Source organism: Lissotriton vulgaris, unplaced genomic scaffold (assembly GCF_964263255.1).
Source record: "Lissotriton vulgaris unplaced genomic scaffold, aLisVul1.2 SCAFFOLD_378, whole genome shotgun sequence".
Lineage (NCBI taxonomy): Eukaryota > Metazoa > Chordata > Amphibia > Caudata > Salamandridae > Lissotriton > Lissotriton vulgaris.
In genome coordinates, this window is record NW_028244318.1 from 334,243 (window position 1) to 348,725 (window position 14,483).

A 14,483-nucleotide genomic window follows, 5' to 3' on the forward strand; every position below is an offset into this window, starting at 1 on the left:
ATTAAACACGAACATTCAGTGATGTGGATAAAACCTCTATTTCAAAGCAACTTCCCAGTGCTGTGTCGATCAATCTGTGTGATCTCGGTCAAATCACTTCACATTTTTGTACCTTATTTCTCTTAAATATAACTGGTAGGAGCAGTTGCGAATAGGCTATAGCTTGGTAATAACAGCCATCCAAACTGTGGGACGAATATATTTAGGATTTGCTCAAAATGGTCCCTACCCTCTGTTTAAAGATGTGGGTATGTAAAAATGTAATGTAATGTTTTACTTGTAAAGCGCGCTGTTGCCTGTCGGCGTCCTGGCGCTGTATACCGCTGGGGAACCCATCCTGGCTTTCCCTGTGGGATGGTCCCAGCTGGGAATCCCCAAGGTGGAGCCAGGCATACCCGGCATTGATGGGGCCGTTGTGGAGATTAGGCAAGCTAATGCCCAGAGTTGCCGAGTGGGACCCCTGGTTAGAGTAGGCACCGAGGCGAGAATTATCGAGTCCGCTGACCCTGGTCCACGACCCTGCCGTGTCGGGAATCGAACCCTGGTCCCGGGCCGACTTCTGCTTCTGGGTCTGCAGCCTCGGCTCTAACCAGTGAGCCACACCACTCCACTAAATAAATTATTTATTAAATTGTTGTGAATGAGCAAAACTAATCATAGCAGCAACAAAAACACTTGACCAGGGCATGAGTATAGAGTGTGCAGAGACAATGTAGCACGTGTTACAGGGAGGTACCTTTCCAACAGGGTAGCTTTCGACATTAGGATTAAAGCATGGTGACTGTGGTGCCTATCGATGTGTGTTCAGAGCACGTGCAAACACCAGGGCCACATTTATATACCATTCATCAAAGAAAATGACACGCCCCTTCCGTGCATTACAAAGTGAGAGAGAAACTCTGACTAGAATTGCATCAGTACACAACAGCTCAGTATTGTTTACCAGGACACTCTGTTCTTACCCCCAAAGTACTGTGGTACTGAGAAGGAGGCCCAGAGTGTAAGTGGAGAAAAGATTTCTCCGAAACCCACAGCACATCTCCCCACAATAAGCCAATTCTGTAAAAAACAAAAAACTTAGATCCCTCTCTGTACAGTGACGAAGCATCCCGGATTTGCAGAGACAGTCCAGTTTCCCCCTCATCTGTCCTGGCAGATGTAACTAAATACAGCAAATGCCCCAGTGTTTAAAGGGGTCTAGTGTACACAGAGGGAGGCACGCGTTTATCTGTTGCACTGCAAGAGTGTTTACCAGCCTTTTCAGTAGCCTATTTAATGTACACAGATGATAGACCGTTTAAAAGTTGCATTTAATGTATTCCCCTTAATGCCTTTTTGTTTGTGTTTTCTTTGTTGATGAGCATTGTCTTGTTATTCTATGACCCTCTGTTGGTGTGAGATTGTAGTCCTACTCCTATGTTTGTGAAATGTTCCAGCTTTTGTTTTGTGAAATATGATCAGCAGGCCGGCTTTAGCACTGGTGGTGCCCTGTGCAACAATTTTTTTTAGCGCCCCCCACAACCCCAATGACCTCCTCCTCTGATTCTCTTGCTGCCACCCAGCAAAAGTGACCCTCATCTCTCCATAGCCCCTCTCCTACATACATTTATTTTGTTTTAAGCCCTAGTACTAGTAAAGGCTGGCTTCACTAATCCACTATACGCTGAGTGAAGCCTGCCACTAGACAGAACTCTGATCTCTCGCACTAGCAGGAACATTAATCACAAGAGTTATCTTGAAATTTGTATTGCTGCATGAAAGAGGTACCACAAGCAACTCTGCAGCAGGTGTTTTTAAATCTTACGTTATTGCTAACACAGCACCATACCCCTCCTCCCCCAAAAAGTCATTTTTCTTTAATCTTTATTTCGGCCGATTTGACCATCAAAGATATAAAATAAGAACTCATTACAACCATCATAAAATCATCAAAAATAAACAAAGTCATTTACCCTCTCCAGGTCAGCGCCCAGTGCGACCACACCGGTCGCGCTGCCCTAAAGCCGGCCCTGTTGATCATCCTACCTTTTTGCACACTTGGGACACTCCTAAAGTATTTATCACTAGGTGACCAACGCAAAAACTTGTAAATGCAGGCAAAAATGCCTTATCTAAAAGTTATAGCTCATTTACCAAATGAGCAAACTCCTTAAATTCCCCTTTCACTGGAAAACTATGAAAAATAACTGTGCCTCAGGCTATTATCATGTCACCCCTCTCTTAAAACCGACTCTCACTTCCTGATGCTCCACAAACTTCAAGTTATTGCTTGTACAGCCCATTTTGCTGAATGTTGTTCCGTAGCCCGGCATATAGACGTGTAATATATTCAAGGATTGGCAAAGCCAATCGGTCTGGCATTGGTCTCTGGTCCTTTGGCTTTGTCAAGGCTTGTTTACTTTAGTCATGGTTTTTATAAAAACTTTATTGTTGAAGAAGCTGCCTGACTCTCGTATACCTGGAAAACAATAGCTACTTCCTAAATAATGTTTTGGTCTCAAAAGGCACACATTGTCATAGTAGTTCCTGACACTTAAAGGAACTACTTTGTATGAGGATGTGCTCCTTGTGAAAGAGTAGAATAACTTCACTCACCGTGATGTTAGCAATGTTGGAAAAGTATTGACCCACTGTCACATGCTGTATGCTGTAGTGGACAGAAGAAAAATGTGAATGACACAATAACAGACCAATGGATGAAGAGGGCTGATCGAACGCCCCTTTAACTCCAAACTTAACATACCAAACCACTCCAATCTTAAAGTCTTTAATCTTTTTCTCATGTTACGATGTTAGATTTTCTTCTCTTCCCATCTCCTTCCCCCACTGCACTCCTTCCTGCTTTTAGAAAGTGCAATAAAACTGCATGAGCAAGTGATGCTTTACACCACTCAGTTATGTGACGAAAAGTATGGACCAATTTTCAATTTCTACAGTTCGATAATTAATTTTTCAGCATCATTACAAAGTCAGAGTAGCACTGCTTGCACTCATACAAGAGTTGCTTGCTTGCATGCATGCACTGCTCGCACTCATACAAGAGATTCTTGCTTGCATGCATGCACTGCTTGAAAGATGCTTGCAAGTATTCACTGCCTACACTCATACAGGAGGTGCTTGTTTTCATGCATGCACTGCTTGCACTCATACAAGAGTTGCTTGCTTGCATGCATGCACTGCTCGCACTCATACAAGAGATTCTTGCTTGCATGCATGCACTGCTTGAAAGATGCTTGCAAGTATTCACTGCCTACACTCATACAGGAGGTGCTTGTTTTCATGCATGCACTGCTTGCACTCATACAAGAGTTGCTTGCTTGCATGCATGCACTGCTCGCACTCATACAAGAGATTCTTGCTTGCATGCAAGCACTGCTTGAAAGATGCTTGCAAGTATTCACTGCTTACACTCATACAGGAGGTGCTTGTTTTCATGCATGCACTGCTTTCACTAATACAGGAGATGCTGGCATGCATGCACTGCTTGAGAGATGCTTGCTTGCATGTATGCACTGCTTGCGCTCATATGAGAGACTTGCTTGCATGCATACAGTGCTTGCACTCATACAAGAGATGCTTGCACGCATGCACTGCTTGAGAGATGCTTGCACACATTCACTGCTTGCACTCATACAATAGATGCTTGCTTGCACCCATGCTTCTCAAGAAAGAGGAAGGTGGGGGTTGCTAATTCTCTATTTTCCTTCTAATGTACAAGTAAAAAGCCAGTTTCTGTTCTGCTCTCGACCTACGAACGGTCTGCGGTACGAAAGCACCGCTCTTTCAGAATGAAATAGTTACTGGGCATTACTTCAGATCCTCTTATAGGAGGATTCCTGTTGTCCTTTGACTCTTTCTAGGATACCTGTCTGCATGTACCCATCCACCCGAGGTTGTGTTGCTGTGGCTAGACAGGTTGCACAGCAAAGTGCAGGTGCACTCCTAACTGAATATTATTTTTGGGCACTAAACAAGAGATTCCGCATGGAGAACCCACCTAACACACACACTTAGTTCTTTTCACTTAAGCGTTTCTTCTAGTCTTGGGAAAGGTACATTATTTTTAAAAAAAAGACGAGGTGAATTTGCGCTCACTTCTGAGTTTCTTTCAGTTGATCACTGTGCCACATGTCAAGCCCCATTATCTTACTTACTTGAGGATCTCTAGATTTCAAGGGATGGTAGTAACATGCACAGAAATGATACCTTGGTACAAGCTGCAACAGGTCTCACATTTGCAAGAGTTTGAGCTAGTGGCATTGTCAATGACAATATCTGTTATTTATGTGTTTTGAAAACCTGCAAGTGGTGCCTTAGCACTCACTTTGTATTAATAGTTGTTGCTTACGAGAAGCAAGGCTGGCAGTAACTGCATCTCTTTTACCACCAACTTTCTTCTCGTAAGCAAGGACTATAAGTACAAGGTGCTTGTTTACGCACCGCTTGTCGGTTTTTGAAACGCATAAATAAAAGGCATTGTCATTTACAACGCCAATAGCTCAAACTCTCACGAATGCGAGACCTATTGCATTGCAAATGCTTGTTTGTCTCCTTTGGGATGCTAGTGCCTTCTGCTTCTGTGGTGCTGGTTCTTCCGGTCCTTGGTGGCGACCCTGTTGGTGTGGCCCTGCCTTCCTGATGTGTCTGGCCGCATTGGGTCTTCTTCTGTGGGTGGCGTCTCCGCTGTCCTTCTGGTGTGGATGGTCTCTGATGGTTCCTTGTCGGGTGCTCCTTCTCTGTGGTAACTTCAGGGGGTGTTCCCCATGTGTGTTGTCTGCCCTTTGGGTGGCTGCATTGTGGTTTGGCTGCTTTTTTGTCCTTCTTGGTTGTCTCCTGCGTGTTTTTGGGGTCCGGCCCTGTTGTTTCGTTAGGGGCATTACGGGCTGTGTGCTCCTGCCTGTGTTTTCCTTTAGTTCTCCCATTTGCTTTGCTTGGGATGTTGCTTTTTAGTATGGTGTCCTGGGTGTTCTTGGGAGTTCGGAAGGCCGGATTTCTGGCTTTGGTATGATCCATTAGTAAGGAATGGGATGAGGACTGGGGGGACCTGCGGGTAATGCCCTATTACTCACCAGTAATCTTCATTACTCCTGATCCCATTGTTCTCATCCCATTCCTAAAGCCCTCCCTTCCTCCCAGATGGCCGGCCTTTCTGTTGGGGGCTTGGTAGTTCAGGCAGGTGCTGGGTAGGTACTGCTTATGCACTCTCAGTGGGAGGGGGTGGGGTTAGGTGTCCCAGCACTCCCCTGTTTTTTTGTTCTGTTGTGGAGATGGTCACCTCCATTAGTAAGGAATGGGATGATGACAACGGGACCAGGAGTAATGAAGAAGAACTGTGAGTAATAGGGCATTCAGAATAGGTCCTGTTTTTGTTTGGTGTAAACTAGGGTACATTTGTTGCTAATCTTTGCTAAACATTCATAAACTACAGTTGCTGCCAGGTTGGCTATGACAAGACATTTTCCTTTCCTTTCATGTCATTCATGAATCATTCAATAAACCCGTGTTCAGATTGGCTGACGTGACTTGAACACTTTTTGTGCTGCAGCCATTAAGCAATGTGAGGCAGTTTGAAAATAGCTTATAGATTACAGAGAGCTATGTGTTGGGGGGAAGTGGGGCATATCCCAGCCCCATGGGATATAAAAGACATCGCAAAGAGTTGGGAAAGACACACTGAGAAACTAGAAGCATTGATGGAGAGTTCTCAGATCTTAAAATGATGTTCAGAGTCCAGGGGCTGCCGTTTCAGGATGTTGTCCTGCACTTTAGTGGCATTGTTTTATGAACAGTTCCCACCGTTGCAGAGTGTTAGATGTTCACCAGGTCTTTCGGGTAGTGAGGCGTGTGGGATTGGGTGCCAGCCATGGAAAATACTTTGCCCTGAGCTTAGGGCCAACTAAGCACAGTCGAAAGATGTGTGCACTTAGTTTTTACTTTGCCAAGACTCAAAGTATATCATTAAAAAACAACAAAGCCTACTTAAAAATCGTTAAAAGGAAATTTTGAGTCTTTAATAGGATGAGGAAGTAACTTTTTTTTCCTAAAAATCTAAGTAGATATTTGCCTAAAGTCTTCAGTTGAAGGGAGAAAATGGTTGTGATAAAATAACCTAAAATTCAACAATTATAATGCGCTATGCAAACAAAACCATCAGTGAACTGCTAATGATCTCACACAGGCTATCAAGGATGACGTATAATGTTGAGAACTATCAGCTCTGCAGCCTTCGGGAAGTTTAAGCCTTCCATATATATGCTGTGTAGATTTATTCCTGCCTACTCTACTCAAGATTTTTCATTAACTACCTGCTCAAGCCATTGGAAGACACTTATATTAAACCTGATCTCCATTAGTGTTAGACACTTTCCACAGTCAGTGCTTTAGGAAGTTGGGCTCCTTCGGGATTAACTAGTGCATTTTATATTTTCCTTATATAAGGGTCTGGAAACTTACATCTTGAACAATGAGGTCATTGTGAAAGGTTGTTCAATGCGTTCTCGTTGGTTTGCATTAAATCTGTACATTTGTAAATGTACATGGTTGTCTGTGTTGTGACACCACCTATGCTGTGTATGCCTTATGATTTACTTGTGAGGTAGTGTCTGCTGTAGCACAGTGAAGAAAGTGAGTTAACGCTTGATGGACCATGGAGTGGTCCTGATGAGACAGTAGTGAGTAACACCCTGCTGAGATTCACCATAAGCAGAAATAGCAGACTAGAAGAAGAGCGCTACATTTCTTTGTCACCGTGTCCCTCGGATGTGACAACAGTATGTAGAAGTTTGGAGATGAGCAATGCACATATGTGGTTTGATCATGTGCCAGTGACCTTGACCACAATGCTCCCTTCACTTAGCTGCAGGGGAAGAAGTATTGCTGGCATTAGCAATTAAGCTATTAATTAGAAATGCTATAACACAATAATGTATTACTAAACTATTGTACCTTCAGCTTCTCATAGATGTGGTTATTACTGTAAGTCCCCTAAACGAGAAGATGACTGTGCATATATTAAGTGTAAGAAGACATACTTTAAATATGTATATGTATCTATTTGTCAGGTTATTAGTAAGGGTGACTGGTAAAATTCTTGATTTGTTGTCATGTTAGGCAAAATGAAAGTGTGTTTTTAAAATATAATGCAAATCTGAGTGAAATTAAACATTTGTTCACGCATACTGCCTTGTGCAAAGAATCAAATGTATATTCTGGCATCATGCTAAGAGACGTTTACCAGGCCAGATCCCTGGAAATGTCAACTCCAGGGGTTGAACCACCTTGAGACTCGAGGAGAAACAAACATGTATTTGCATTCTGCTACCTTTTTTTCTGCACTTCACGGCAGCATCCACAAGGAATAATGATATTATGTTGCAATCCACCAAGCAGCCATATCATGTTGGGAAATATTCATAAATGATTATTATGAGAGATTTATTTCTTATTTGCGCTGGAAACATTTGTAGATTAAGAAGGTCCGGTTATTTTTCATTTATTCTACTTTCATTCTTGTAGGTGTTTGAACTTGTTCTAATCTTGAAGTGTTCGGTCTGCCACACAGCCAGAGCCGTTATGATTTTCTGCTATCTTTCCTTTTCCGTAGTATTAAAACTGTTTTTGGAGCTCAGTAAATTGCTACGATAGAAAACCTGTCACCATTATGTCATCTCGAACAGTATGCAGCTACGCCTACTCTGAAGCAATATACCGGCTTCAGAAATTGAATTTCAACATGTGTTCTGCGTATGTGCAAACCCACCCTGTGCTTAATCTAAATTAAAATGATCCCTCCGGTGATAAGGCTCATCGAAAGGAATGAAATCGCTGCCTTGCACATAGATGTTTTCTTTCTGACTTCCTTGACCTATTTCCTTAGTTTAACAGTAAAACAAATCTGAGGTTTGAAGCTCATGGCAGTGGCATGGATAAGTCCGCTTTAAAACTCAATCTGGGCCCTTTCACGTGTGACAATATTCTCATAATTTTGTGGTAGCTAATTGGTTAATGCTATGCAAAAAGACGGCCTAGCTTGATGCCTCAAGGTAGGTTTCTCCTCATGAAAACCTTCTGCAGCCCCAACCGCCTCCTCAGAGAATTAGCACAGCCTAAGTCATGCCCTTTCCTTCCACACCCCCACTGCTGAACATCAGTAGCGGCTGCTACGGGGCACACCCACTGCTGAACATCAGTAGCGGCTGCTACGGGGCAGTGGAGGTGGGGGAAGGGGGGGGGGGGGGGGGGGGTGGGTTAAAAAAAAAGAAATAATGGGTGAAAAAAGAAAATGTAACCTACCTTCCCGGCGGACTCCTCTCCTCCGTCCTTCACGCCCCCACGCAGGAAACAGGAAGCACCCAGACTCCCCTAGCCAATCACGACACTGCTGTCACCGGCATGTAAGCAGCGTCGGGGTTGTTCTGAGCACCGTAGTTCGGTGCTCAGACAGGTACTGGGAGGATGTACATGTTCTCCACCCAGACTGTACAATACAGGCGGTGGAGAACATGCTAAGTGTGCAAGACTGTTTGGCCTGCCCGAGACGGCCCACCAAACTGTCACGCGCTCTTAGAAAGTCCCCACCACTCCTCCCCCTGCTCTGTGGGCAGACCCACCCTCACCTACAGAGCTACTGGCAAAAAATATAATTATAATAACATGGTGTTATCATTTTATTTTTCCTATGGGGGAGACTGCTCCGCCTTAGTGTTGGAGATATCCCTGCTGAATATGTTGCTAAGCATACTTTCAGAGACATCATGGAGGCTAAGAGAAAACACCAGCACAACAACTTGTAATTTAGAGGAGTTATGGCTGCTCCAGCCGGCCCGAATCATCCTACAATACTTTTTAAAGTGCTAAGCAGCTCTGAAGGAGAGCTCATATAGAGTGTCTTTTGAAAGCAAACTTTTAACTCTAAAGACAAGTTTATCAATTATGACACATGGCATTATTGTGGCCTTGGCATTTGACAAATTGAGGAGATCATAATTTGACAGACTAGCTAAATTCGCCAGATAGGTCTTCTTCACTAAGCTGCATGTCAAGATTTTAGACATCTAGTGCTTGTGAAATGGATAGTGCACCAAAAGTATTGCTTAATTGAAGTGCTGTGTATAGTCCCTGCCCCTGGCTCTCTTCTAATTCCCTAGAGCTAGTTTGATTCCAAGATCAGAGCTTACTGTTTGTCAAAAATGTTGGACTAGAATTTTGTAATTTGGCACTTTATTGCATTACGAGGTTGATTTGCAACTTATTCTCCAATACAATCTGTTGAAATCTTTCTCATGAAGCTAACTTATTTTGTGGCCCAAATTGAATTCCTCGTAGTCTACCATGGATCGTCTCTGATTTGGCTTTGTATCAAACCTAAAATCAGAAAGAAGAGACAATAGCTTCAGAGTCTTCAGGGATCACACTGTTAGGTGTGAAAATTTATGTTCAGAGTACAGCTGGGTTTTCCGTCTGCCTGTCCCATGCCAACTCCCTTCTGGGATCTGTATGCAACCTGCCTGGTATAGGGGATATCAGTTTGTCGGGAGCCGGGAAGATTCCAAGGGGTTAAGATTGTTTTCTGACTTAGAACTGTTATTGTTCAAGCCATCTTGCACAGCTAGTGAACTGCCATCGCTGACTTCCATCGCGGACTGCTTTCAGTTTGATATCAGTGTTTGCAGTTCTACTTTCATGCATTTCAGTAGAAGTAAAATTAAGAAAGGGGTAAGTGTCCTGAATCTAATCTTTTTAAAGAGTGAATAAATCACTTTAATAATGGCTTACTCTGATTCAAAAAGTACACATTCTATGGCCCAAATAAAGACCAGTCTGCTCTCTGGGTAGGAGAACATGTTGTCTTTGTAAAGCCTCTACCCTTCCCATTAAAACCTTATTTTTCAAACTATGCATCTCCCTTATTACGCATTTAGCCACAACTAGAGCTGTATCGAAAAACATTCTGTGAAAGACTTTGTGAAAGATTTTGTACTTGAATGACTCCGTTGACAGGGCTATAATGTAGAGTCTTTCATCCAACACAAATGATGGAGGAGTTGAAGGGAGAGTAATGTCACTGCTCAATATCCCTAGTAGTTGTAGGTGAATCAGAGTAAATTGATCAGAATGGTAGACAAACACTGATTGTTTTTCTGCTTCGCTTCCCAAACAATCCCCTCCGCCCCCACCTCCACTGTGCACCTTCTGAATCGCCAGCATCCTGGGACCTTTCTTCATCTTTCACTTCCATGCTTGAATGGAAATTATTTCCCCAACGCTTTCTCGGACTACCTTAAACCTATCCAATGTTGGTGAGCAGTAAAACTCCCACAACTCAAACAGCCAGAACAAAGTAACATCCTTAGGGGCAGAACAGCACTAGAATAGCTCCTAGCATATTCATGAACGTCACATGTTTTGTAAAGGAAGGTCACCTTTGAGCCCACTCCATGGCTCGCATCTCTAGCTGCATATCTGACATCTATAAAGCAATGAGTATGTCACACTTTAATTTTGAGTCCTTGTGAGCCCATTAATGTCTCTCTCAGTATTTAGCCAGGGTGAACTAGAATACCCTAGGACAACTGCTGTATCTTTATGCCACCCATGAAATGGAAAGTTTACTATTATTGTCTCTGGATTTGTTCTTCATTGGCATTCTTGGGGAACTCTATGGTTTTCCAATTTCTCTTTGTGAATCCAATTTTGAATGCACTTTGGTTGCAAAGATGTTTATAATCCGTGCCATCATACATACTTCTTTGCTTGGACTTCCTCTGAGATCTCTCAAGTAAGTTTTCACAAGCATCTTTCGGTGCTAAAATTCATCCATTTTATTCTGCATTGATTTATTTAGGATTTTTTAGTTTCCTTTTTTATTTTATAAAACCTTAACTTTTGTCCACTTCCATTTTCTCTGGCCATGAAAGCCTACTAGCAAGTTTTGTATTAAATTATACTTCTAGTATTACATAATTCTTTGAGCCATTCCCTGCTAGTGTGGTTGTGTGCAAGCAGTGGCAGTTTGCCGTATGGCCTGGAATGAGACCAGATCCTTTGCCAAACCCACTGTGCAGCTGCACAGCCAAGCCCATATAGTTGTTTGTGTTTATTTCGTTTGTTATTTCTGATCTGTGAACACTGTGGAAGGTTAACACACCCATAGGCCAATCCTAGGACCACAGGCTCCTGGACCTGTAATCCTGGCCTACAGTATGCAGATATCCTAAAACAAAAAGACATTTTTTGACTTTTGAAGAACAGGGTTTAATTTGGCTCCAACTCCCAAGTAGTTCACTGGTCCTCCCATATTTGCTTACTTCTATGTATTTTACTAGGGCTCTTCCCGCAGACTGGGCCCTCTATCAAACCTCTATTGCTCATGGCAAAAAGGCTGTGCATAGCGGTGGTTTGTTGCCCAAGGCAGGTCAGGTGCAGAGCCTTAGTACAGCCGCGTCCTACACCAAACTGTCACTGAGCAAAGCGTTGGGCCTACAGGAGCAATTGTGTGCCCGTGGCAGGTTGGGTGCAAGCACTGACTATAGTCAAAGCCAAAGCCATGCACAGTAGTGGTAGGTCACCCGAGGTAATTTAGAAGCAAGGCCTGACTGTGCACAGCCAAATGCCATGCACAACTGGGGTTGGTCACCTACAGAGGGTCAAGTGGAGGGCTTGATATAGTCAGGATCTGCTCACAATTCATGCTGCACACGGCATTTGATTGCTTTCATAGAAGATGGTTGTAGTATATAATTGAAAACAGTTAACAGAAAAATATATTATGGGACATTATGTTAAAAGGAAATTATGGCTTCAATTCAAAACATCTTGATGTACGATTACTACAAACCCATTAAATGTACTTAGAACAACACGCTTAAGTGCTATTTTGGGCATGTCATAAAACCTAAAAAAGATATGAAATTGTCTTCTTATGTTCAATTACACAATCATGTATATTTAGCTTTAATAAATATTTATTTTTGTATAATAGTCTCAGTAAGGTTTTAAATAAAGAAATCAAAATCTTTGCAGACCTTTGAGGTAAGGTGAAAGTTGATGGTCATAGCTAACTATCTTTCTCCTATTCTCTATGACCATGACGTCAAGTCCAGTTTCCTTCTTACAAGACTCATTGCTAACCTTACGAAAATAGCTTCTACACATTAGTGGACCAAGCATAGAGATCAGCGGGGCTTTGACAGATTATAACAATTCAACCTTGCTGCAATGTAAATTCAGACTTCAGTAGAGAAAAGAAGGTTCTATAGGGACCTGGATGGAGGCCTTGAATTCACACTACCAGGCTTTCTTCAAGGCTGCCAGTGACAACAGAGGTGGTTAGGCAGTTTCGTGAGAATGACTGGGTGGTGGCAGACATCCACATGTGATGAAAACACTACATACTCATGTCCCTCTTCTGACAGTTGGCCTTACAAGACCGCCTGACACGGTTCCTGCTTGTTAAAATATCATGGTGGATCCTAAGACACCCTGGCACCTTCACTGGAATGCCAAAGCAAACCTGACAAAATAAGAATCTCAAGGACTACATTTTTGCCAAAGGTTGCGTGTGCATCCCAGGGAAAGAAATCCAATACCATAGTCCCTCTTGCTGCAGTGGTGACAGGAATCATCTTGTTACACCAGAAATAAGAAAATTCCCTGGTGCTCACTGAATTTTAGAAACGTGAATATGAGTACTGTGACTACCTAACAGCTGGCATGCCTCCCCACTTTCCTCTATTCCCTATCAGGTACCGCCTCAAATTTTTAACATGATGAATATGTGACATGTCATCTGTAAGGTTATGTGCCGTGGCGGAAGTGGGGATCCTATTATCTGTTTGCACCTCCTCCCATACCTCGCAATTGGCATTGTGGTGGCCGAAGGCAGAAATTTGGCAGTGGAAACCTTCCACCTCCTTCGGAGAAAGGTAGGATAGAGACAAGTTTGTGGAGAAATGTATTACTTATTCGGCTAAAGTTGAGTACTGCACTGTAGAGCTGTGCAAAGTGAAGGGCAGTTAACAATAAAAGGCTACACTCGCTGGATGCATTTACACACGCACACTCACATATGCAGAGGAGCTGCCAAAAAACATTGAATAAGCATGTACTCTGCTCGCCCCAAGCCGTCCTGGACAGTCATTTGCATTCCCAACTCCCACTGAAATCCCGGGTCAGTCACACTCATCAGTTTCCATCCGAGCTACTGTGGTAGCCCATGGAGCCGAAGCTGGCAGACAAACTCTCCATAGACAAGGAGATTAAGGGGACGGCAGACTAGAAAATGCATTCAATGCATATTTATAAACTGTGGTCTAATGTCTCGTTCTTCAGAGATGTACAAGTGAGGCAACCCATCATGGCTGCCCATCAAACTTGGAACAATGTGGCACCGTTTTAAAAAACAAAAGTCAAGTATAAGCGCGTGATTAAAGAGCCACATGGTACTGATTTTCATCTTTTAGTCTAGACCACAATTCCTTTCAGTTCTTGCGTCATTAAACCACGCTTTAGACAAAGGTGCTTTTGTTGTGGGTTGATTTTTTTTTTCTGTGAGAAAGGAATAGTAGTTTACTTGGCAGTGAATTTTCCAGTTTTGAATTCTACCTTCCACACACAACGTGTGAAATGAAAACTAGCATTTGAAGTCCAATTTGGAAACTGATTTGATGGATTGAATCGCATGCAAACATGGGTGAGTAGAGGCGGAGAGCTAAGCAGGTGTAGATTATCCGGGCCAAGTCATATTCAGATACTTGAGTATTGGATTTAATTACAATATTCACACATTGCTTAGATGGTGGCTGTTCAAATTCATTCGTGCAAAATTTCAAATCTGAGAACAACTGCTTTATAAAGCAAACTCGGAAGGATAAACTTTTACAACATAATGTTTTTGCTTCTTTCATCTCTACAGGATCACAGACAGTTCTTTCCAGAAAACGGTGCTTGCCACTGTGCTACTTGAAGGAATATTTGCACATGTTTTAGGTTTATTTGGATAAACTAAAAATAGATAGATAGATAGATTCATGGCTTCATTTTAAGGAAAAAAAGCTCCCTTAGTCTGATTCAATTGCTCGAAGCATGTGCCCTCGTTTACAACATCGCATCGAAGAAAATACACGTTGTCACAGAGACTGGTGAACTGCCTAGCCTCTGTTCTTTTATTGTTAGTGGAATATGCACATCACAACCTACAAAGTAACCAAATGCAGGAATAATGTGATAGGCCTGAATATAAAACAGGCTCCCTAATCTTCAGCCATGCCGGTGTACAGTATCTTTAAATAATGCGCAATACGTTGCGGCTAACCTGCATGGAGCTATGAGGATAGTCTTCAGCTGGTGTTTCCACGTTTCATAGAAGTCATGTATCAGCTCATTACGCCTCCACACCTCCTGCTCTTACCTGGGGCCATCGCTGGAAGTAAATGCAGGAATCACCAGCACCCCCCGCCCACTTTTACATGCGGCCCCCACAAGGT

General features: G+C 42.8%; 1 protein-coding gene across 1 annotated transcript in view; it reads left to right on the forward strand.

The window, feature by feature from the left end:
- The first annotated feature begins 5,267 nt into the window (after positions 1-5,267).
- The window catches only part of LOC147668100 (disintegrin and metalloproteinase domain-containing protein 12-like), a 1,153,841-nt gene continuing 1,144,625 nt past the window's right edge, over positions 5,268-14,483 (forward strand). Inside the window, exon 1 of the mRNA XM_086948784.1 lies at positions 5,268-5,332. Coding sequence (XP_086804910.1) covers positions 5,268-5,332 — 65 coding nt within the window. The remainder of the gene's footprint in view (positions 5,333-14,483) is intronic.